The following is a 25,750-nucleotide window of genomic DNA, read 5'->3' as shown; positions in this document are numbered from 1 at the left end:
CTATTGACCGTAAGCCTCTTAGTGAGTCCAGTAGTGCGTCCCCTGATTGGTGCACCTATTGAATTATGTACACACGCTGGCTGCCAGCAACAGCTGTGCTCGGGCTCTGCAATGCAGTCGAGGCAGGTTGTGGACGGAGCAGAAAGGAGCGCATTTATGGACTCCCACGGGTAGATCTGTCAATCAACAAGGAGCGAAGCACTCGTGTCGGGGCTTAGTTCATAACTAGAGCTTTGCTATGATCATTGCAGCTGCTGATTCCTGGGCCTTAGGCCAGACAAATAGACGCTTCGTGCTCTTGCATCCAAACGCAGCCTCGAGCCACCTAACTATTGAGCTGCCCGAAAGGGGCCTCTGGGCTGGGCGTGGGCCTACCCACACCCAGTGGGGATGGTATTCACAGCTGTATTAGAGGCTTAATCTAAATGCTGGCACCTCGTTAGCGGCGACCAAAGCTCTGCGTATTCGAATCAAATGTCCTTGTGAGTGGCATGAACTCGAAGCTGCAGCCGTTTTTGCGGCTGCTTAAGCTTCAGCCTGTGCCTCCCGAGGGGCGTGTACCGCTGCAGCAGCAATAATAAATCAATTTTAAGTTCATTTCTTGTGGAAAATGTGTCACCCTTCGTGGCCTGCAGCCTCATTCAAGGACTGGGCGTTTTCACTTTCGGCTTCCAATTACACAGGGCTGCGCTCACAGACTCGCGTTTCATCTTCCACTCTCTCTCTCACACTGAGTGTGTGTGTGTGTGTCAGTTAGATACACATACATACAACAGTTTAAAGTGTATAGCATGGCTTTCGGTTTACGCCCTTTAAAGCCCGCTCACATTCCCGGCCGTGACACCGTTTCCATTGTTGAGCACTCACTCAGCCACAGCCCCAAGAGTCTGCCTAGCATCGCTTATATACACACACACATATACATATATATGTATTTACTTACACATATGTATTTATTTTATCAATTGGGCGACAATCAGTCGTCAAGGTAAACCCAATCCAGGCGCAAGCTTAGCACGTTTCAATGAAATTTGTCGCTCTCATTGTCGGTGATTAAAATAAATTTTATTATTATCATTTGGTGATTTGATTTAAGGCTCTATCTTGTACAACATTCATATACTAATAGACAATGAACAACAAGTTAGCCATAGTGTTATATACTTTATATACAATATATGCCAGTTCGATTTCCTCTCTGCGAGGAATCCTGCGAGCTTTACAAACAAACACACATACAAGATATTGCCCGCTGCGGCTACATAATAATCGCACTAGCCACTAGATATACAATTTTCCTCTAAAAACAATGCTAAAAATGCGCCTTTCACTTCTCGAGTCGAAGCGTCTAATATTAGCTAAATTGTCAAAAAATAATCAAAATTATATAATTATGCTAATGGGTTTTCATTCGGTAATTAAATTTTGTTATTTTTTTTTTTTTTGTTCTTGCTTTTCATTTGGGCTTTGAAGTCGTGTAATACTCAAGTTTTCATCACATTGATGTGTAATGGATATGGGAAAGTACGGATTCGAAGAACATGGGAGTACACACAATACGTTAAGGACACCAGTGCAGGACATTATATACTACATTAAACATTAAATGAGAAGCCAAGTTAACAGTTAGCATTTAAAGCTAATAACAAACTATGACGCAGAATGCTTGACCAATACAATCCAATCCGATCCAATACAATTCAATCTATTTGGCTTAGTTCTGCAGCGCAGCACGCAGCAGGCTGTCCAATGTGAATTGGATTGTTCCGTTGGCAGACGCCTGCAGCACGGATGGGGGTTTCGGTAACGCCGGAAACTTTGCGGACGTACCCGCCGTCATTGGGGGCTCCATTGTGCTGAGGCACTCCACAACGGTGGCTGGCAAGGGTGAAGCTGGCAATCCAGCATCTGAGTTGGCGGATGTGTTTAGGTCCTTGTTCATGCCGTTGCCTTTGCGCGGCGGCGAAGGGGGCGTCAGGTGAAGCGCCGTGCCAATGCCGTGCTTGCCATTGGGCGTCTTCTGCAACGCATCCAATGCCACTTGAGAGTCGGCCCCTGGCACCGAAGCAACTGCAGCAGTGGCGAATGCATCGACTTCCTGATGTGCAGGAGGCACTTCCGCCGTTTCCGCATTCTGTTGCTGAGCAATGGCATTATTTACTTTGTTCCATAAATTGCTGATGGTCGCATCCTTGCCAGCAGCAGCCGTGCGTTTGGCAATCTTCTCAATAAAGCTCTCGCCCACGCTGCTGACTGGCGTGGTGTCCACCACATTCTGCTGGCTGCAATCGCTACGCGTATAGGAAATGAGACGCGGGCGGATTTGCGGCCGCTCGGCGGGCAGCTCCGGAAGTGTTGCAGAGACGGCACGTCCTTCGCTAACGAGCTTCAGCATAATGCGGCGCGTAATGCCATGCACCAGGGCCTTCTTGTCCTCGGTTATGTAAGGCTCCCATTGCTTAGGTTTCGACTCCTCAGATGCCACAGTCTGGCCAGGCTGGCGACGCAGTTTGGCTCGCATGGACTCAACGGGAGTCAGCGCACCAGATGGGTCTGGCTTAAAGCTAACAAGATCATAGACAAAATCTTTGTTGACGGCCTTGACGCGCTTGCGTATGGGCCGTTTCTCGCTACCGCGCTCCCCGCGCTCTGGTGAATTTTGGGTGCGCGACTTGCGGCGTTTTTTGCTGACCACGGGCTGCTGTAATTGCTCATCTTCGGGCTCCTCCTTGATGACCACGCCGGGCAAAATGGTTGCGGCAAGCGGCGAACTGGGAGGCATCTCCGGCGGTGGATCGGTAACAGTTTTGACACGCTTCAACCGCTTCTCATAGGTCTTTGGCGCGGGCTTTGGTTCAGCTGCTAGCTCCGGCTCCACTGACTCTTCCTTATCCAACAGCACAATGTCTCCATCGACATCGTCGCGCGAATACTCGCACTCATGCGTGGACACATACTGCTCGGTCAGCTTCTCGCGATCCCCCTCTATTTTGTGTGTGAATCCCAAGTGGTTGACTATGTCGTAGCGGCGAAAGGCGCGATAGTCGCATATGGTGCAGCCGAACCGGCGTGCCCGATAGTGGAACATGGATATGTGACGCCGCAAGTTGCCGATTGCATTGAATGCCTTATTGCAGATCTTGCAGCGGCAGCGCAGCTGCTTCTCGACTGGCACATTGCGCTTCTTCTTTATTTTCGGCTTTGTTTCATCGAGGGTGGTCTGCTCGTCCAGTTCCCGATCCTCGTGGTCGCCGTGCTCGTCCTCGCTGTTGGATGCCTCGTCGCTGGATAAATCGCTCTCCTGCTGCAGCTGCAGCTTGTCCAAGGACACGGTCTGCAGCTCCGGCACATATTTCTCATTCTGCTCGGCTAGGCCGGCAAACATTTCATTCAGCGTAGCGGGGTCTATGTTCTGCACATCCATAGAAACAGAATTGGGACTCTCGTCGAGCATCTCCAGATTGGATACGTTGTCTCCATTTGAGTTTGATTTGAGCTTCTTTACGGCTGGTGCTGGCTTGGCCAGCGCTTCTTGCTTGGCGCGACAGTTGAGCAGATGCGTGGAGAGTGCAGCACGGCGCTCGAATGACTTTTCGCAGTAAATGCATAAGGACATTATCTTGCGCTGTTCCCCGTTTGCACTTGTATGCTCAGTAGCGTGGCCGACCACATCGTCGGACAGTTGCAAACGCTTCAGCTCACGGCTTGGTCCTTTCGGCTGAATATCACCCTGCTGCTTACGGCGCTTCAGGATTGTGTTGCGCATCATGCGTATGCGTCGCGTTGGTTTTCTGTGAATGCGAAACGATATTTTAGCTACGATTCGGAATGTGCATCCATCATACACACTTGTGATCCTTGGAAAGGTGACGGATGACAGCTGCGGCCTGCAGAAAGGTGAGCGAGCAAGCCGGGCACTGAAACACGAACGCAGATGAGGAATGATGCTTCTGTATGTGCAGCTCGAGTGTCTTTTGCGTTTGAAATGTCAAATTGCCTGCGACGTGAAAGAAGAAAGAGCAGAACAAAAAGAGAAGGGAATAAGTGCAAAGCCTACTGCTCAATAAGCGTATCATTCAATATATTACATATTTCACAAAAGATGTTTGTTTCTGCTTCGTCGCTGACCGATTGCTCTGGAGTTTCTGCCGAATCGCTGCCATTGGGACGCTCGTAGTGGTTCGTGTTCAAGGCTTTGCCATCGGGTCCCACAATGGTTTGCTTAGGATTGAGCATATGATGGACCTCGTTCAGCTCTGTTTTAATGCTGTCGTCCTGCTCGACCTTAATCGTCTGGTAGACCGCCTGACTGGATGTGGGCACCGACTCCAGCTGCAGCACTGGCAACAGCTGCTTCACAGCAGCTGATGGCGCTTTCTCGCGTCGCAGGCGTTCAATGACGCCGCTTAGGTCGCGCATGCTACCGCGTATGGGGCGAACCTCACGCGGCACTGGCGAACAGCCTGTGCTGCGGCTGCGAAGCATATTGTCAATATCCTGAGAGGCGGAAGCCTGGATAATCATGGTCGAGTTTTGGTCCTGCAAGCAAAGTCATTTAGTACTATATGAAAGCGATCCATTTGGAGTTCTGAATTGGACACTGGCTTTACGGCTAACTCACTGTGTGTCCGGTATTGTGGCTCGTTAAACGAGCACTGATGCAGCAGAAGACGCGTTTATGGCTAATGAAGTTGGCCAAGCTGCGAAACATATTGCGGCACACGTTGCACTCATAGATTAGGCTGCACTCCTCGCTGAGCAGACGTCGCACCTGTATAAGGCAATGGGACACGATGTAATGATTGGATTAGGTAACAGGCACAGCCACACCGAACCCTGCTCACTCACATACACACACACGCGTACATATACATCATGGTAATATTAGTACAATGAAAGCAGCTAGCGTTCGAATTATTTCAATTGTGTTGTGAGCTTAAAGAGCTGGTTTACAATAATAAGAAAAATATAATTACTATCATTATTTTTCATGTTTCCCATATTGCTTCTTGAATAAGGGAGTCATAAAAAAAATGAAACGCCCAATATGTCAATACAAAAAGAGCATTTTTTCCAAGTGAGTAAAACATTTAATTATGAGTCAGAAAGTTGGATTTGGATGGGAGCTAAAGGCGCAAAGGACCTGTCAGCTATTGAGCCTTGGTCTCATGCACATAGAGTTTGTTTATATTACGCCATTTATGGACCTAGTTGGGTCACGTACGCAGCTCGCCTACACGCTTACGCCTGTTGGAGCTTCCGCTTACCTCTCTGGTACCATTCTCATAGGCGCGGCGAGCCTCCTCGAATCCCGTGTGGGCCGTTTGGAGCGGTCGCTGCAACAGGCTTAAGTCGTTGCCATCGTTCTCCATCTTCTGTGTATCCGAATTGCAGCGCGAGTTACGCTTCTTCATGGTTGCGGTCAGTTTATGGTTTCCGCTTGGGAAAACCCACTAAATCTGTTAGTTTTCAACTTATTTGCACTTGTACGCACTCATGTGCAGATTGCACATGCTAATATTTTATTTTTATTAATGGTAATCGGATTTTATATCCCACTTCAAACCTGCATATTGCACATTTCCTTACTATTGCAGTTTTTGCTTATTTTTGTTCTCGCTATATTGAAAGAGAGAATTTCATTCTGTTCTCGCCCGATTGGTTCCGATGTTAGCCAACACTGATACCCTCGCAACATGCTGCGCTCACGCTGGAAAAATTTATAGCACGACAAAACCTATCGATAAATGCAACCCCCAGCAACTCTGGACTGCGCGCGCACTTAAGTGCTGTAGTGCTGTTCTGAATTTTTCAAAATATTTCCCGCCCAATCCGAATCATATACTTTTCCATATCTATGTATGTATATTTTAGAAGATTTATTCGCTCAAGCTTTTTTTGTTGACAATATGTATTGTAATACATTTTATTTATTATTCATTTACTAATGCTAGACAAAGTTAGTGTTTGTTATTATTCACGAATGCATAATTTTGGTTTTGTTTCTTTCTCTATTTTCATCTTATTTTTTCTAAAAAGCGTTTGTCATAAAATAAAGTGGCTAAATATTTGTTTGCACTGCAGTTTACCGTAGTTGAAGCTTGTTATGTATGTATGTATATGTATAGGCATAAATATATTGTTATTGTTTCGAAAACTCAATTATTTGTATACATATATACTTGGAGAGATAATTAGATTTGATTTATTTACTCGACTTTTGCATCTACATATACTTTATTATTACTCTTTTAGGGTTTCGTGTTGTTTAATTGAATTTTTGAAAATATATGCATTTGGTATTTGGTATTTGGTGTAAATAGCGTGTGGTTTCATTAATATTATATCATTGAATTGTGTACATTTATAAGCAGAAATGCTACATATTTATGAATGCATTTATGTATGTATGTAAATATATAATCTGTTACATCTTTATTGAAATACATTATTTGCATTGTAATTAAATTTTAGACGCAATATACGCGCGACAGAAGAACTTGAGTTGACTTGATTCGCTACCGATAAACGTTTGCCTTTAGCAATTTCCATTAACTGCTGTTTTTTTCTTTTTAATTATTATTATTATTTTATTTTTTTGATGAGTAAATTTGTATAAAGGTTAAGGTAATGCGTTTATCTTTAGTAAGGCACTAGTCACACGCTAGGCAGCCAACTCTCTCGCGTTGAATCATCATCGATTAGAGTCTGGGCCCGCTGCCTAACGTGCAACTACTGACTACGGCATACAAATCCCTCTTCCATATTCCGACCAAAGTTTAAAGCTTTTACGTGTACAATTAGATTTAGCGTATTCTTTACATTTAGTTTTTACTCTTTACTTGTAGTTTCGTTTCTTCAATTTCTTTAGCTACACTGACGAACTAAACTGTTTTGCAAAACAAGCAACGATGCCTACTAAAGATATTATGGAGGAGGGTCTGGAGGATCAATCTCGATATGGAGGGATTAGTCACTATTTGACTACAGTTAATTATTTATATTTGATATAATATGGATGCATTGGGGCTTGTCTTGTTGGTAGGTTGGCGGTTTTGTGTGTACGTTGAGGCTGAGGCTGATAGTTTACTGTATTTGTCGACGTGGTTATTATTATCATTATCAATATCATTATTATAATTCACTTGTTGCGCACTCTTCGCACAGACTGAGAGTGAGAGAGAGGCTAGTTATACAATATCTAACCTATATTGTTAAATGTAGCATCATTGGGGGAGAGATAGAGAAAAAGAGGAAAGAGAGTTTTTATAGTTAGCGCTCGAACTTTCTTAGTACAATTGATTTTTTAGTTTCTTTTGATTACTGCCCCATGACAGACTACAGCTAGGTTTAATTTTAACATATCAGTTACATACAAATTGGGGGGAAATGCAACTGCAGAGGCTGGCCATATTGCTATGAGCTAGTCCAAATCCTCTTTTAGAATGTCATGTGCATGTTATTTGTGTTCAATGTCAATGTGTATGTATGTGTTTGTCTGTGTGTGTGTTTGTGTTATGCGCAATGCATTATAAGCTACTCTCAGCTACATGCATACGTAAAGGGTATGCATGAGTTTATAGTCCACAGCTAACTTCGATTGCAATCGGCATTGTATATATAATCGTGTGTGTGTGTGTGTATGATGGGTGTGTCTGGGAGCACATGCATAGCAGGACTAACAACTAGATACATAAGTGCAGGATGGCTACTACTCAACTTTAGCTTCTAATATACACTATATTTAGGCATACAATTTAACCTAGATAGACATGGATGCTTGCTTAAAATTTAAAATCTCGTTTGTTTTATCATAATTCAATTAAATGAAAAGTTTCTTTCAGGTTTATTATAAAATTTCACATTGTTTAAAAAGGTTGTCATGATCTTTCATTCTGTTACATGTTATAAATGTATTGTTTATGTTGTGTATGCTTGTTGTGAGAATGCGTTATGCGCTTATTGCTTTCGCTTTGACATGTACAATGAGATTCGCATTTAACTTACATAAGGTTAACTCATAGAACAAATCATAAATTATACATTAACTAAACATAAACTGACAATAAAATGTACACTTAAAATCAAACATAAACGAATTTAAACTTATAACTTAGCGAGCAAGGAGATATTTTAAACTGAACTTAAACCATAATCAGATATATGTATGTGTATGTGTGTATGTCGAACATAGGCATAAAATGTAATTAATAATAGTTGTATATTTCATATGATACATAAGGCCTTAGTAGGGATGTTATCGAATTCAATTCTTAAAATGTACATCAAATTGTTTTCATATAACGCTCTGCCAAACTTGAAAGCCAATCCGGTGAAGATTCATATGGAGGTGGAGGATGTGGCTAGTGAGCGTGCCTTTTTTTTTTTATATGCTGTGAGGCGTGTTCCTTGTGACACATATAATACAGTTCATCATATATGAATGTATGCTTGTGTGTATGTATGTGTGTAGGTATATATTTATAGAAATATATATTTATATATGCACGCAAGTATAACAACATGTGCTAAACATATGCAATATTTTTATATTAGTTTGGTATCGTTTTAGTTTTCGAATTGTCTTGTTGCTGTTGTTGTTGTTGTTGTTGTTGCTGTTTGTTTGTTGTTGAATTGTTTTGGTTTACGACTGTATTGTTTTTGTTTTTTGCATATTTCGAAATTGTTCAATTTTTATACATTATGAATAATGCGTTTTTGTTTAGTTCAAGAACTTTGCTACTGTTATCATTATGAGGTTGGCCAACATGATGCAAATGCTTGATTCTGGCATATAGCTACCTCCGCTAACAACAATGTCTTTCTCCTCCAGCAACGGGTAGTCGATGACATGTATGATGCCATTGGTGCACTCAACGTCCGGCCGATACACATTTATCTTCTTGTAATTCCACGTGATCACATACCCTGCAATTAGATTATGAAGAGTGTTAGGAATATTTGATTCATGTTCGGATTAAAAGTCTAAGGGATATGCCCTGGAGCATACGGTGAGAGCTATGTTATGCTTGGAATGGAGCCACTTTTGATGTGGCTGTGGTGGGTGGCTAGTGCGATTGGTTGACTAACTGCAACACTCACCAGTCCATTCGTGACTAGCATACTCATCATGTAGATCTTTTACATATATTGATTTGGAGTTGGTTAAATACAAAGCATGAGATTTTGGTAAAGTCGAAGAGAAACAACATAAGTTAGTACAGATTATGGTACCAATAGCATCGAATCGAAATGGGTGCCCTAGTTGGTTACAATTAAATAACACTTACGTCCAGCCTCCTCAGTGACCTTCATTTTGAGTGAATCGCGGAATGTGGGCAGCACCACATTGTCGGTAGTCAGGGACATCTGAGCCAGGTCCTTCATGGTAAACACATGATCCGCAATGACCAGATGGCGCTCCAAGATGTATTTCGACTGTGAAGAGAATAAAAATTGTAAGCTGTGCAAATGACATATTAAATATGAATACTCACATGATAGGCAAAGTCGCGCATGAAGAGCTTCTTGTGAGCCGAGGGATAGTCCAGTTCAGTCTTCTGCCAGCCCTTATCGCGGGGCACAAAGAACGTGTACCGGCGCTGGGTATTATTCAGCTGATCGTTAAAGTTCGAGAATTGGCCCATTCGGTAAGTATCACTGTGGCGACAACAGAATTAGTTACAGAAGCAAACAGTGGGCAGCTATCACCGGGTATTACCTCATCATGGGGTCGGTTTCCAGCTTGCCCAGCACTGTGGTGTGGGGCACGCCCAACACGTGATCAATGATGTGCACATAACCGTTCGTTTGAGCAACATCTGCTTGCAGGATGGTGGCATTAACGCCGCCGCCTTCAACGGTGATCTTGGCATCAGCGCCTTCGCCAATGATGTTAAAGTACAGGAACGTTCTATTATTCACGGTGGGCACCTGAGCGATCTGGAAGCAAGAATATGAGCTTAACGTGTGAGCTTCAAAATGATTTCGCATAGACTTTTACCATATTTGCATTCTTTTGCCTGATCTTCTCGACGTTCAAGCGCTCCTTGATGATGTGCATGTTGAGAATGTCTGTCATCCTCTTGCGATCCCTGTGAATAACAATTGCCGTTTATATTTGAGCTCATCTGAAGAATCAATGAACTCACCTAACAATATTGTCAATGGAGGAAGTGTTCCAAGCTTCGTTGCTGGGCGCCAAAATTGTTACCTCAGACAGATTGTTAATGCCATCCAGCACTGCGCCGCCAGAGTCCATGATGACCTCCAGGAACTTGCGCAATGCTCCATTCTCACCGTTGTCCTTTAAAATAGAAACGTATTGGTCAGGACTTAATGTGATTAAATATATATTATATGAATATATACAATTATCTCAGAAGTGGGGTTAGGGGGCTTTAGCAATGCGTGTACATTTAGAATGGATTTTACAAAACATCAAACATCTATATTTCTCTGATATGATCACATTTATAATTTTAATACAATAAGCTTTACATAAAATAAGAAAGAGATTAATGATGATCCCTATTAGTTCCATTCAGAGCCTGTGATAATCTAAGCAATTGTAACTGATGAAATTCTTGGTGTGTTTGACTCGAATCAAGAGGACTAAAGATCAGCTCTTGATTTGATACTACACATTCGCCGGGCATGAGAGGCATGAGAAATAAAACGTTTCAATTGAAATTTGTGACCAGGCGGCGATTGGTGGTGTGTGGCTACTGGCTACTGGGTGAGGTCCATGGGCAAGCTGATGAGTGTTGTGGTTCAATTGATTGTGTTATACAATTACTTACGTTCACGAACTAAATCGGTACAATCATTGTACAACGGTTGGAAGTAGTAGTAGTAGTAGTAGTAGAAAGAGCGTTATAAATTCATATTCAATGTTAAAAATTGAACAAATGTCATTAATATTGTGTGGGTGTGTGTCGTTAGGTACACGTTAACGAGTATTTTTCAGGTTCCGCGCAGTGTGGAAGTTCCGCCACCGAGTTGGAAAATTGTTTGAAATAAAGTATTAGGGAAATAGAATTTTTATTTACTTTGTTTACTTTTGCGGAGTTGAGTTAATAGGTAGATTGAAATTTCGATTTTACAAGCATAGTAAACGTTTCTCAAATAAAAATAAAGAGGCAACAACTAAAATCGTACTTCTAATTTGCATAGTAATTTAGGGTTAGCATGCAGTCATTCCTTGGAGTCAGTTGCGATTGTCACGAAATTTTGTATGCAGATTAAGATTTCAAGATCTGTTCTCGAGCCCATCAAGTATTTTTACTCGCGATCAGCATTAACTGTTTATCTTATTTGTCTGTGAAGAACCAAAAGCGAAAACTAGCTGAGGTCTGCATTTTTTATTCGAGATCTGTATATTCGCCTTAAGAAGTTATTCCATTTTACACTCTGAAAAACCAAAGAGACTACAAACTGAATTTATTTACTTATAATATTCCTAAACCATATGCTAGCAACAAGTATTTAATCCCCGTCTTGTCAAACATACTTTTCCTTAACTAAACAGAGAGTTGTAATCGAAACAAACAGCAAAACACATGCATAATTAAAATTGATTGTAATATTGAACTAAGTCTGTTTTTACTGTTCATTTGTTTCTTGCATTTGAAAACATGCTGAGATAACGTGCTCCTATATAATCAATTATGCAAAAATTATAAACAAATGAATATTGAATTACGAACTCAAACTGTATAGTACAAGTAACGGTACATAAATATATATGTATCTGTATAGCTGACTGCCATAAGAGTTGTTTACCTTGAACGACTGCGAAATGTTCAGATTTCAATTAGCGAGCGATATGGGATTTGCATGTATGAGAAACAGAATATAGATCAGTCGGTCAGTAAAGCGAATATGAGGCATGAGGAGTGCGTGTTAAAACAGAACGCAAAACAAACAGTTAGAAATGTATTAAATAATAAACAGTAAGATGAGCCGACATTGATTTGATTTCGAATGCAGAACAATGTATGTAATGTATTATGCATATCGGATTATGACGGCGATCTCACATGAACGAGATGCGTCTACGGCTAGAGGAACTCAACATAATATTACGTTCAAAGCATGCCGACTGAGCGATAGATCGGGCGAGCTGAGAGTATTTATAGTATGATATGCTATGAATGGGGGAATGCTTAAGCCAATTGTGGACACATTTTAGAAGGACAGAGCGTGGTTCACCAATGCACTGGATCAAGAAATATGCAGGAGCTGTGAATGAAGTTTTTTATGAGAAAAACAACTTTGTTTCATTTTATTGCTGACTTGCGTAAGTACAAGCAAAGCTTTAAGAATTTGCAGTGTGCCAATTAATTATTTTGCAATTTCGATTATCAAATATCAGTGATTTGCTTGCAATTGTCGCTGAATAGAATTTTGGGAAGTTTGGAGCTGCAGTTTGATGACAAAGCATTTGAAATGAAATGAATTTTGATAGCAAAGCCAATTAACGCCTTGGAAATTGCAGCTCTGGTTGATTCTGATTTCATGATTTTATAATATAGAAGATAAACATTTGGTTAATTACATTAAATACATTGCTTTTCATTTTTTCGGTTGATTGATTGTTGGCAATACTTACATTACACCCAAAATTTTTTTAAAATAAAATTTGTATTTTAAAAATTATTTTAAAATAAAATTTTGCTATGATTCTACATGAAACCGAACCAATTCAGTTTACGTGCAAAATCTGTTCCGACATTCATGTCGAGAACAAAACTTTACACTAATCTCTAGAGCTCAGAAATTGTCTTAGCAATTCAGTTTTATGTGAAATCAGACTTTGGGCTTTCAATTTGGCAAGTGTAGCTATTGAGTTTGTGGGATCAAGCGTTGCCTTGTAATTTATATACATACGTCTCTGTATGTGTGTGAGTGTGTGTGTGTGTGTGTATGTATATGTGTATGCGTGTCTATTGTTAATGTCAAGTTTATGTCGCTATTTGATACTTTTGTTTGGACTTTGCATATAGAAGAACGCTAGAAATGTGAGGCTCTCAAGCAGACGCACGCCACTTATTCCTGAGGAGCGCAGCTCAGCTAAATGCAAAGTATTATAGCGTATATAAATATATGTATATATGTATGTATGCGTGTGTGTATATGTGTTTGCATTGTATTCATGTGTTTGTGCGCTTAAGCGTTTGCTGAGGCAGCTGGCACATGCAGCCACCCAGAGCTGAGTGATGAGCCAATCAAAATGCCAAGCCTTATCGCCAGTCATGGCCACTGTCTATTTATTATTACTATCTGTGTGGGTGTACGTATCTCTGTTTGGCATTTACGACTGGGTGCTACGCCCACCTACCTGTAGAAATTGTGTGACGGTCGTATCGATGATCATGAGCGGGCGACGAATCAAATGGATGACACCGTTTTTCACGGGTATATTGGCCTTGACAATCTCAGACAGGACCACGCCCTCCGGATGCTTGGCATCGCCGACAATTGTATTGGACTTGACATACACTAAACACAGAGAATGACATGAATGAGGGATAAGAACATCTCCGGCAATTATCTATCTCACTTTTGCCGTCCTTTTGCTTGAAGAAGCTCACGGTGACCTTCAGTTGATCCTCAAAGGCAGCGGAAGTCTTGGGCTCGTCGTGTTGCGAGGCGGCAGTGAAAATGACAGTGTTCGGTATAACATGACCGTCGATGACCTTGCCATCCACCAAACTGCTGCGGGTCGTTATCTACATGAAATATAATAATACAAACGATGAACTGAATAATTGAGCAGGCAACTAACTATATATTCTCGGATGTCTGCACTCACCTTGAAGCCCTCGTCCACGGGCAGCAGGAAGGTGTGCGCTCCCGGCGCATTATACAGCGACTCCTTCTTCATCAGCGCCAGCTGAGAGCGATAGGTGCGCAGCTTGTTGTCGCCGACGCTCAGCTGATCGGCCTTTTGTATAAATTGCAGGGCATCGAGATTATTGATTTCTGTCTTGGCAGTTGGCAGCGCAGTGAGTGGTTCCAGGACCTCGTCAATAATGTGCATGACCTGCGCAATATATTAGTCATATTTGTGAGTATTTAGTATATATGTATGTGTTGTTGTCATTGCATTAATATTCAATCGAAAGCCTGGTCACTGACCTGACGGTTGCCCTCGCGGTTTGTCAGCTCGACGCTGAGCGAGGGTATGATGCGGGCATTGTTCACATAGATGTCACCATTGCGGCTCTTTGTTATGTAGAGCGGCGGATTCCCTGCCATGTCCGATGACACGGTCTTTTCCAGTTGATCTTTACTGAACGCCGCCGTGGCTAAACGTGGGAAAAAGGGCATTTCAATTAAATAATTCACATGAATCACAATCGACATGCGACGCAAATACTCACTGATGTGATAGAGGACATGGGTGGGACCCTTGTGGCGCTGGAAGGCTTCGTTAGTGGGCACAAAGATGGTGCAGGAGCGCAGCGAGAGCGTCGCATTGGCAACAGGATTCTGCTCCAGCAGACTGTAGAACTGCAAGCATAAATAATTGGACATGTGTTAGTGTGCATATTAAGTTTTGTAGGACAGTGTTGTCAGCATGCTTTGAAAATATCGAACCAAACGCAACCATGCATTGGGGCAGAGGCTAAGAGCGAGAGAGAGAGAGAGAGAGAGAGAGAGAGAGAGAGAGAGAGAGAGAGAGAAGGAGAGGAAGGGGGAAACGTTGGCGAACTAACGACCTGTGTGCCATTTTATTTGCAATTCCATGGCAACGTCAAACAACTGGTGAAACTATGCAGAGCCTGGTCGCCCAGCAAAAGGTTTATTGAACCAATTACGTAAGCAGGCGCAGCTCGTTCAGCTGGGCCCTGCGACCTGCGCCCATTTCAATAATAGACTACATGTATCCCAAATTGTCATGTGTCATTATCGAGCGCGTGATGTCGATCGGGACACGCTGGCAGTGGCAGTGGCAGTGTCACATGGTGGAAATGCATTTTCCAGGCGCAGCTACCCTACATAACAGACGCTGACCCTTTTGGGCCAGCTACCACCTGCCTGGCGACACATGCGACCGCACACTTTGCGGCTTCCCAATGTGGCACCGCCAGCACCCACCACCGCCGCCATTAGCAGCAGCTCCGCTTTGCATCGACACGCCTCGGTGCACATTCTCAGCCAGCTTTATGAGCATGTGCGATATGTAGCTCACTTTTTTTCAAATTGACCGTCTCTCTTTAGGTGCGCGTGTGTGTGTGTGTGTGTGTACATGTACATGTGTGTGCGTGTGCCTGTCCTGCACCTTTTTTCGTCTCACACATTATGCTTTGTTTTGGTGTTGTTCGTCCTTTCGTAGCCGGTGAGTCACGTCGATTCTATTTGAAAGGCTGCTCGACAGCGCTCGACGACCCTCGATTCGCTGCTCGCAGCTCGTATCTTGGTTTTGGCTGCGCCATCAAAGGACTTTTTAGTAATTGGAGATGCCAGTTGTCGCTGTCGCTATCGTCCTGCAATGTTATCGCCGCAATTTAGTTGTTTGGTTTCCATTTCGCTTTCTAAATGCTTTCCCCTATCTCTGCTTGCTCACCGGTTTGGTTGGCTGCCAGAGAATGCGCTTATTGGTTAAGTGAACTGTGGCTAGCCGGGACGGGATGCCGCCCTGGGGTCAATCTGATTCCTGGCCAAATGCGCTTAAATGTTCCCTTTACAGCTTAAAGCCAATCGAGTGTAAGGACTGATGGCATCAAGTAAACTTTGGCTTAAACTGCATATGAAATGAGTTGATTTGTGCTCTACTTGTGCTGCTCTTGACTCTTCTTAATATTTACTAAATTATATATTATAGAACTCATATATACATTTATTTCAAAATACATGATTCTATGCTTAAGAAACATTTATTAAAGAAACAATTATCAAAAAATATTAACAATCTACTTTAACATGTGATAGCACATACATTGTATATACACAACTTTACTAAGAGATATTATCTCTGATGAGACATACAACTGACTTAATTTTATGAATAAATCATTAATAACATTGAAATACCGAAAAGTACTTTAAAGGCTGCTAATGAAACTTGAATGGAATCCCTGATTGGGGTTGCTCGTATGTCCAATAGGGCAATCCAGTTGCAATTACTTATTTGCATGAATGGGAAACATAATCAAATGCTAGCCAGATCAATCTGTATGGCTTTCAGAGATATAATCCTGTCAACTGGGCTGTCAGCGTTCAGTCATTGCTCCCCTGGGTGTACTGTCAACTGTAATTCATTATCAACTCCCATTGCCAAAACAGTTTCAAGAGCGTGGCACACACACACACACACACTGCTGCACACATAATGCCAACTTTTCTTAAATGAAGCTAGTTCTCATATTTATGTAGATGAGGGGAGACACCCTTCGGGCAGAGCTTGACTGTTACAAAAAATGCATTTGATTTTCATGCGCAGCTCCCAGTGCCAATGAACTCTGCGTGCCAAAGAGCGAGGAGACTACAGAGAGAGAGAGAGAGAGAGTGGAAATTGTAGCTGGCACAGCACAGCATAGCACCCTCTGTCTGCCCTGCCCACTCCGGCTGAAGTCAAGGGCATCGTGAGTCAGAGAGCCAGACGGCGGTGCAAACAAATTCGGCTAATGCAGCCAGAGTGCTGGCCATTGGCAACCCCTGGCAATGGCCAAGGGGTGGGCGACGGTGACGCCCACTCAGAGGCAGGGACAACCCTTGTTTCAAGTTTATTAACGAAATTAAGGCAAAAACATGTAACGGCTTTTTCTCTATTTTACATTTCTAAAGATAACAGTTGTTGTAGTAAGTGTTGTTGTGGTTGTTGTTGTTGTTGTTGTTGCAGCTTACCCTAACTGGCATAAGGCGCTTGAAGCTTTTGGCAGTGCTCTGAAAGAGATAGAGAAAGAGAAAGAAGAAAGAAAGAGAGAACCGCTTGCAGTTCAAATTTTGTTTCGCAACTCGCATAGTTTTTGTCTGTGTGTGTGTGTTTTTAGCCAAATTTATGAAAATGGTCCTAGACAGGGAATCAAATTATCTACGAATACGGAGCCATGTGTCTGTACGTGTGTGTGTGTTTTGAGTCTGCATATTTATGTATGTGTGTGTTGGCAAATTTTAAATAGGGGCGTGGCACGTCAGCTAAGGAAGTCATTGCTACATACGAAACGGGACAAAACAAAAGCCGGTTTGAACAGTTATCGAGCTCAACTCCCCACACCTCATCGCAGCCCGATGTTGTATGGACTATAACTGACGCACTCAGGTTGGTAACTCGATTCTTTCTATATATATTACGATAGCCAAACATATGGGTACTAATTTTGTATACATATGGTATTTACATATTTATTCTAATGTACATATTGATTGGCTGGCCGTCATATCAAGTTGATACCAATTTGGACAATTTGTAATTATTTTATTGGGGGTCGCAGATGTCTCCTTTTGTGCGTGTCGCCTGGCCAGCTTCCTGAGCAGCCGATGATCATCATCATCCATCAACTGCAGCCGTTGCATAGCGGGTGTTTCTGTACTCAAATTTAATTGGTACAAATTATGCATACATATACATATGTATGCGTATGTATGCACATACATGAGCGCATGTTAAAGTTTTTGGTATATAATTGTTTCAATCCCCTCGAGTTATGTCTTAATTGGTGTTGAAACAGCGGCCAGAGTGAGAGAGATGTCAGTGGTGGGGGAGGGTGGCTCCGTTTCGGGGACTGCATCGGTCGTCAGTTGGATGGATCTCTAATGCATCTCGCACAGATCTTTAAGTAATTGTGCATGTGTATGCGCGTTTCCATAGGCTCCATTAAGGTCACTCGCTCATTCACGTTCAGAGCTCTGTAATAGTTTTATTCGTATTCGTATTCGTATTCCTATTCGTCTTCGTAGAATAAGAAGCTCATATAGCGCTGCAAGCCGCCACATATCACGCGTCGTGCCATAGATTGTATAAGTATTGTAATCTTAAATTAAATTTAATTGAATTCGATGCTGTCGTTGATGGTCCAGTTGATGTGCATATATGTATATACACATATGTATATGTCTGTGTCTGTGCCTAGGTCGTTCAGCGCTATTGAGCATATGCCGCCCACACACAAACACAAACACACAAGCAAACACATGGCACAAGCGTGCCCCGGCCGTTCTCAGTCAAAGGTTAGAAATTATAATGAGAATGAGAATGATAAATATAAATGCAATGTGCAGCAAGATGACGTCGCAACGTCACGAGCCGCACACTCAGGACAGGAAGCTTGGGGTCAGCCCAGGAGGTCAACCGTACAACGCCCGCACATAGCGGGCCGAGCGGCACAGAGTGCGGGATCTCGAGCTACTACAGATGCGCTCCACCATTCACATGCGACTCATCCTTAATGAGTTTCAATGGAAACGGCTCGCACATTTCTCTGGGATGCGATGAAATTTGTAATTATAATAATAGCTTCATGTTTATTACGAAAATATACTTGACAATTGTATGGATCAACTGAAGGCGTGAGCTACATGATTGAAAGAAGCTGTCGAAAAAAGTGTAAAATCTCGTGTACAAATAATAATTATGTTCATACAGATTTCAGGAAATTATAGGATCAATTACTCAAAATGTATTATGATTATATATAAATATCAAATAATATACATATGATCATCTTTTAAACACATATCAGAACTGATAGATCTGAATAATATCTCAAGAATAACAAATATATGGTGGATTGTGAATACGGAATCAATTGCTTGAAAGCAAAAGTATAACATGTGAATTGAAATGGCTGAAGAGATTTTCTTATATATGATGAATGTAGAAGACTTTGGCGATTGCACAGTATCCGACTTGCAACAAGATGATGCCGCTAACCACCCATCAGCACGCTCTGTTTGGCTGTAGCTGTCGCCTCTACACTGGTTACCCCACATATGTTCGCTGACGATAGAGACGTACAGAAGGTAACAATTGTCAGGTAACGGCAAAGGTACTGCATATATCATTTCATTGTGGCGACAATTCCAGGTGAGGTAGCTCTCAGTGAGCAGCTCGCACGCTTTCTTTTCAATTGTGAAACTAAGTTTTGCTGCTTGCTTTTCAACTAGCAACTATTTTTGGGCATTAAATGGTTAACAGAGTAGAACGCCAGACGGACGGACAATTGCTGTTGTTGTTTTTGTTATCGTAGTTGTTGTTTTAGGTTGGCAACCTTTAATGGCTTCTGACTTTTTACACTTTTATGTGTTGCCCATATGCCTGTGTTGAAGGTGTAAAAAGGCAAACATAAATATGTAGGTAGGTAGAAAACTGTTATGCTCTGTCGACGGCAACGACCGGCTCCCGCTTGGGCGTGTTGTTGCTTTTGCATAATTTATTTAGTTTTTATTTTTATTATTTTTTTAGATAATGGGCTCAGCATGCATACGAAATGTGGTCGCATTTGGACTTTGCTCTCGCTGCGTCGCGTCCTAACGTGGATTTTGGGTAAGCATCGATTTTTCACCAGCAACAACAAGTGTAAATGCTAAAGGTCAAGGACGTGCGAGAAGAAGCAGTCAGCAAGCAGCTGCGACTCACAGCTACCTGTGTGGGTGCACTTCTGTATCTCTCTCTCTCTCTCTTATGCTCTTGCTTCTCTTCCCGCTTATCAACTCTCGTTGCCCAAGGATTTTCATTTCAAGGACAATCGCCGATAGGCTTGACCAAATGTCACCCAGGTGTAACTGCGTGTGTGTGTTGGCCAACAACTAATTGCATTGCATGACTAAGGTGTACAAGTAACTGTGCATGTATATGTGTTTGGGTGTCAAAGTGTATGTGGCTACGTGTAAACAACTTGAGATACGCCTAAGAAACAGCTGGTTAAGCACCTACAGAAATGTGTTCTCTATGCTGGGCTGAATATTTACTGTGTGACTTCCATACTGACTCACCTGTGAAAGTTCCGAATCATCGCGCAATTTGTCCGCCAAATCGGCGGCAGCTGCATGCGTTGTATAGCAGCAGAGCAGCAGCAGCGCAGCTAATGCGCTCGGTCCACGGCCTACAATCATTTTACAGCACTCGCGCACTTGTTATTCTCTTTCTTTCTTTTTATTTTTTTTTTTGCTTGCTGTTACGACGCAACAGCGACGACGACGACGACGACGGCGACAGCAGCAGCGGCTTCAACGGCGACTTTTGAGGGTTGGCAGTATTTGTTACTGTATTGGTGAGCGCGCGTCAATGCGATAAATATCTGCAATTTAAGCGCAAAGAACACACATAAATAGATACATATATAATCAATGGCAGCAAAGAACCCCCTCCTCTCCACAACCCTCACATAAACACCCAAATGGCACGCACTTCTGCAGTGTTCACAAAAAAATCGGTGGCTCGGCTTTTCAAATTGCACTCCCTCACACTGTCACACTCACTCACTCACACACACGCAGACAATCCAATACCGTTATGTCACACAAGCAGCACAACAGCCGTCCGAGAAGCAAAAATAACTAAAAAACTCAAGAGGGAAAGCTAAGCTGCGCTTATTGTTGTATGTTGTTGCTACTGGTTATTTGTTGTCTTTTTGCTTGCTTCTATTTTTTTTTATGCACATTCCGTTTATATATGGTCATTGTTCTCAACTGGGAACGTTTCTATTGCCGCTGTACGCTTTCTGCTGCCATTCGCGGCTCTCGTTCTAACAGCTCAAGGAGAAGTTCTTAAAAAAAGCTAAGCCAAACCAAGCCAAGCCACTGCAGTGGGCACTAACTAAATTATGCAATGCGCCTCCGGGCAACCGTTGCCTGCCGCGTAACACTTTTTGGTGTCTGCAAGTGAGCCGACCTTTTCTCTCCTCTTGTACTAGTAGATATTGGCAATCAATAGTTACGTACAAACGCTTACACCACTTATTTTGCACTTCTTTAATACATATACAATTATATTGGGAGCACTGACAGAAAATCTATACTAAGCGCAGCAGCAGCAGCAACGCTCGGATTTGAGCAGTGCCAAATTCCCACTGAAGCCACCACAGCAGTCAATACAACCAAACAATACCGAGACAATTACGTACGCCACGCTTCAACGTTTCGATGCAACTAAGCCGAGAACAGGTTTCAAGCACTGTTAAAAGACACTCAATCGTGAGATTCAAGAGAGAGTGGCGCGCACATTAACAGACCTACAAGATGTCTGCTACGAGCGCTGTTATTGTGCTGTTGCACTCAGTGTGGACTGTTAATCGTTTTGAATATTAACTGACACAGTAATCGGTAACTTTAAATTACGTTATTATGCAGTTATTAATTTATTTAAAATGTCTTGTATTTTATCTTATAATTACATACACAATATATATATATATTAGCTACATATGCATCATATAATTATTTGTACATAATTATATTTTAAATGTTTTGTTGCGGTACTTATTCGGTTAACGGTTAACGGTTCTATTCCCAGGAGGACACTGAATCCATAGAGGCTAGGATTAATAGGCCAATTGATAGCTTTCATGGTGAAAACAAACAGATAACATGCGTTTCAATGGAAGGTAGGGTTCTGGCACCAAAAGCATCTTCGATCTTTTCTCGTAACTGCTAATTAAACACACATTATTATCTTTTAAATTTATATATACAACCATTGTTTTACATATTTCACTTGTATCATTTATTGAGTTTCCAGAACGGTTTAATAGTTAACAGACTAAAGTTAAGGGTGACCATATAATTGAAGTAATCGCTTAGAAAAAATACTGCAAATATATTATGACTATATTACGATACTATCAAGAGGCAGCGCATTAATGAAAATCTAAAATTAAGTTCCCTTAAAGATTAAAGTAAAAATTTAAGTATTGAATATAATAAATAATAAGAGCTCACCCTGTGCTCCACTGCTGGGTGAAAAGTGTTTTGATATCTTATTGACACTTTTCAGCACTGAAATGAAACTCAGCTGTTTGTCAGCTGTGCTGTGTTGTGTAACCTCACGATTTAATTCGGTTCGGCATGGAATGCGCTCGTAAAGTTTTACGTGTTTTGCCAAAAAATCCGCAATTATTTACACGCAGCTTGACCATGACCTCTTCACAACGTGCCAAGGAGGCAATTGAGCAATTGAAAGAGAAAAATCCCTATTACTCCAAGTATGCTGATAAGATTGCCAAGGCACAACAAACTTCGGCAGAGGAATTCTTGGATAGGATTGAGCGCGTTGTTAATCCCATTAAAGAGGGAAAAATTCAGGCCAGGCAAGTGAAGTTCTTCAATGGTACCTATGTACATATATAACATGTAACATGTCCATCTTTTCAGATCCTACTCGGAGCTTTTGAATCCCAAGCAGAAGCTTCCTAAAGAGTCGGCCGAAATTCCCCACAAGAAGCTAACTGATATCATGAAGATGGAGCTAATCGCTGATAAGACTGCCGAAGAGATATCGCAAATTTGGATCGAGTACCACAAAACCAAGGACGTGCTGGCTGCCACATTGACTACCAGTCAGTATCAGACATTGACTGAGCGCGCCAAGGAGCATCCAATCTTCCTGCTGCCATTGCCGCGCAGCGAGGGCTTCGAATTCATCATGTTGCAGTTCGCTGCCAATTCGGTGCACTTTACGCCCCTGCTGGCCTACCAGGTGCACCAAGAGAATGCTCCCGAGTGCCTCACCCTGGTGCACTACACCGAGATGCAGGACAAGGGCATTATACTGATGCGAGGAGAGTACGACACGAAGGTGCTGACCGCTCAGGAGGCGCAGTGCCTGGCAAATGAGCTGCAAATGTTTTACTATAAGACCGACGAGAGCAAACTCAAGCTGCTGGAGACGTTCACCAAGCGTCCGGATGAGTTCAAGCACATGGATCTCATCAAGGAAGTTGAAAACATTCAACTGGGCTAAGCAATTGATCATTAACTAAAACCTAGTGAAATAAAAAAATAATTGTAAAACGCAAACAAAACAAGTAAAATTGATTAGGCTCCGATTTGTGCCTGCCTTTGGCTTTAATTTCATTTCATTAAGCAAACATTTATAGATAACAGTTAATTATGCATATTTTGCAATGAACATTTAATTGTAATTAACATTCATATTTAAGGTTTTGGTAATTGTTTAAGCTATTGATTTGAAACAGTTGCAATAGAGCTTCAAATTAGTTCTCTCTCCCTCCCGCTCTCAACGCATCATAATTAGAACATTTCCTCCTGGCCAACGTCATGGATCTGCCAGGGTGATATAGCTGTGAGTTGAACAGATTCTTTATGGATATTCCGGATATACACTTACCAATTCTCCGCCATTGTTGTTGTCATTGAATGGTTCAGTATTAATTCCGTTTAAAAGCATTCGATTGCGAATGGCCTGCATGAGCGAGCCGCGCTTGCCAAACCTCACACGGGCCCGGTCGCCATAGTAGACATCGAGATCCTGCAGATACTTGAGCGCATCTGCCATGGTGTTGATTTCATTGTTGCGCGGTGGTCGAGTCTTGGAGGCCTCCACAATGCAGCCGGCGGCAAACAGAGCGAATGCCACGCAGAAGACCAATGTGCAGCGCATTGAATACGACATGATGCGATTAGCTGCACGTGCAACAGAAATAGAGAGACGGAGAGAGAGAGAGAGAGAGAGAGAGTGAGAAAGAGAGAGAGTGGCTAATTACTGGGATTAAACGAAATCGGATTGAAAATTACCTATAATAGGAAATTGGAATAGCACACTATATATGTATGTAGCTCGCCATAAAATTGCATTAGTATTAGCCAAGATTAGCTCGGGGCATTAAGCAGAATTACTGGTTGTTATACTTGTGATTTGCATAACTAAATATCAGTTGCACTCTTATACATTTGTTATCTCATATTGAACTGAACCCGATTGCCCCCATACTGTCTAATTAGAAGCCCATTTACAGGCCGGCCCGGCTAGGGCCACGGCTAATACCAGTAGCGTGTACTGAACTATCTGGCCAATTTGCAAATTCTGTGCAATTATCGCTTTGTTTGTGAAGTTCACAAGCCACCGGATCGCATTGGCATAACTGCAATAAAATTCATCTGACGTAAATCATTAATTACCCCAAAGAGAGAGCTACTACTGATTGACTGATTGACTAAATTTATTGTTTTCGAGGAGCAGTTGCCCTTCCTCATTATTATTTCAAAAATAAATAAAAGTGAATTTTTTAGTATATTAAATTATGTGATGAAAAACTGAAGCTCAAGAAAATGAAAGGATGCAATCCTTTTTTTATTTAATAAATTAAAAAAAAAAAAAATGAATAAAAAAAACTTTTTCGCACATGCAGTATAAGGAAATTAAAAAAATATATATATTTTCAAGTAATCAATTATTTTATATAATAAAAAATAAACGAAATTAAACAATTTTTCTCAAATTCGCATTTTAAAATTAACTAAATATTATTCAAATGGAAAGATTATTTAGAAATAATGTACTAATAATAAAATTATAGAAATAGTTTTATGAAGAATATTTACAAATCTAAAAAAAATAATAAAGAAGAAGCACCCAAAGAACTAAAAACTATGTGAATATGTGTATTAATCTTTAAAAATTCACTAAAAACTTTGAGCTCAACTATGTCATATTAAACACCAACATAATCGAAATCTTTTTTCACTTTATCACACAATGGAAAATGAGAGAAATATCGGATTCCCTTATCTTGCTTTTGACTTACCTTTAAATGAGTATTCACAAGTAGCAGATGGACGTACGACACTTGCAATGTTGCACAAACTGTTGCTGCCGCTGTCGCTGCCTCTGCCGCAACGAGTACCTGACGAGGCGAGGTCAAAATTATGAATGATAGACGAGATTGCAGCGCAACAGGCCACTAAGGAGATTGGCCAGCGATGGGTTGTTGATTGGAAATAATGGGTGTGCTCAACAGGCAGTGGATGGATCCAACGACCGAAGGTAAATGATAAACGAACGCGTACAGCAACAGGCATTTATATAGTCGCACGCACCATGACCTAGATGTGGCCGCAGGATGTTTTGCAGCCGGAGCCAGAGGCAGCTACCGGCAGAGAGGAAGCCTCAAAAATATTTTCATATGCAACCTAATTATGTTGGCGAAACTTTTTGGAGCAGCTGGAGCTGAAAACAACGTCAATGCTAGCTAACAAATGCTGACAGTTGGCTAACGAGATATCGCGAAATGCTGAATGATATTAATGGGAATCAGCATGGCGAAGGATTACTGCCTGCTGGCAGCCCCCACGTCCGCCCACCTGAGTGCGCCCGGCCGATATGCAAATGCTCTCCATCATTAATTTGAATTATTTGATTATTATTTAATTGCAGCCAGGGTTTAGGGGCGTCACTTTAGTGACGCCGTAACGGGCAAACGAGTTACATTTATCTATACTTGATATATTTATAATAATATTATCAAAAGGGCACACCAAAGCCATTGATTTAATTTGGGGTCATTTGATTTGCTAACCGAATAGGTAATACCATTTGCCGATGCCCGACTTCTGGTTAGCTGCGCATACGTAACGTCGAGTGATCTATTACGTATGTACTTGTATTACGTATACGCCGCGGTGCACAATCGGCATATCTCTATTAATTTGTACTTCCCCCTCCCCCCATTTATAGTGTTTTTATTTTCGCATTAACTTGAGTGACCTGGCTAATTGACAGGTAGCATACATAGAACACCTATTAAGTTAGTTCAGTTAGTTTTTTTATGCTCTTATTGCAGCTATA

General features: G+C 41.8%; 4 protein-coding genes across 17 annotated transcripts; 1 reads left to right on the top strand and 3 right to left on the bottom strand.

Annotated features, from left to right (window-relative positions):
• Positions 1-1,043: 1,043 nt before the first annotated feature.
• Positions 1,044-5,662, bottom strand: LOC108655532 (uncharacterized). The gene is made up of 5 exons (XM_018107299.3): positions 5,268-5,662; positions 4,622-4,771; positions 4,089-4,539; positions 3,850-3,997; positions 1,044-3,791 (listed from the first exon to the last, which is right to left on the bottom strand). Exons 1-5 carry the CDS (start codon positions 5,412-5,414, stop codon positions 1,715-1,717), a joined length of 2,973 nt encoding a protein of 990 aa, XP_017962788.1. The 5' UTR covers positions 5,415-5,662; the 3' UTR covers positions 1,044-1,714.
• Positions 5,663-6,022: 360 nt separating this feature from the next.
• Fas1 (fasciclin 1 Fas1 domain-containing) lies at positions 6,023-21,169 on the bottom strand. 14 transcript variants are annotated; one of them, XM_089256331.1, is made up of 17 exons: positions 20,890-21,110; positions 19,942-20,246; positions 16,855-16,893; positions 14,388-14,517; positions 14,143-14,312; positions 13,817-14,047; positions 13,565-13,733; positions 13,343-13,503; positions 11,785-11,793; positions 10,152-10,306; positions 10,004-10,094; positions 9,722-9,942; positions 9,498-9,660; positions 9,291-9,438; positions 9,103-9,138; positions 8,803-8,928; positions 6,023-7,206 (listed from the first exon to the last, which is right to left on the bottom strand). In XM_089256331.1, the coding sequence occupies exons 2-17, from the start codon at positions 20,059-20,061 to the stop codon at positions 7,202-7,204; spliced, it is 1,974 nt and encodes a 657-aa protein (XP_089112457.1). In that variant the 5' UTR covers positions 20,062-20,246; positions 20,890-21,110; the 3' UTR covers positions 6,023-7,201. The 14 variants fall into 14 exon arrangements, with proteins under 14 accessions (XP_089112457.1, XP_089112458.1, XP_089112452.1 ...); XM_089256332.1 differs by lacking the exon at positions 9,103-9,138; XM_089256326.1 differs by having other exon boundaries at positions 6,214-8,928; positions 21,072-21,169.
• A 770-nt stretch (positions 21,170-21,939) lies between these two features.
• Positions 21,940-23,095, top strand: LOC108660263 (ATP synthase mitochondrial F1 complex assembly factor 1). Its single transcript, XM_018113600.3, has 2 exons — positions 21,940-22,253; positions 22,318-23,095. Exons 1-2 carry the CDS (start codon positions 22,012-22,014, stop codon positions 22,904-22,906), a joined length of 831 nt encoding a protein of 276 aa, XP_017969089.1. The 5' UTR covers positions 21,940-22,011; the 3' UTR covers positions 22,907-23,095.
• NPF (neuropeptide F) lies at positions 22,977-24,979 on the bottom strand. The gene is made up of 3 exons (XM_018113601.3): positions 24,711-24,979; positions 23,294-23,589; positions 22,977-23,229 (listed from the first exon to the last, which is right to left on the bottom strand). The coding sequence occupies exons 2-3, from the start codon at positions 23,576-23,578 to the stop codon at positions 23,197-23,199; spliced, it is 318 nt and encodes a 105-aa protein (XP_017969090.1). The 5' UTR covers positions 23,579-23,589; positions 24,711-24,979; the 3' UTR covers positions 22,977-23,196.
• Positions 24,980-25,750: the final 771 nt, after the last annotated feature.

The sequence above is a fragment of the Drosophila navojoa genome, chromosome 2 (assembly GCF_054131105.1).
Source record: "Drosophila navojoa isolate 15081-1374.11 chromosome 2, UAZ_NAV_1.0, whole genome shotgun sequence".
Lineage (NCBI taxonomy): Eukaryota > Metazoa > Arthropoda > Insecta > Diptera > Drosophilidae > Drosophila > Drosophila navojoa.
This window is presented reverse-complemented; position numbering and strand designations above follow the sequence as displayed.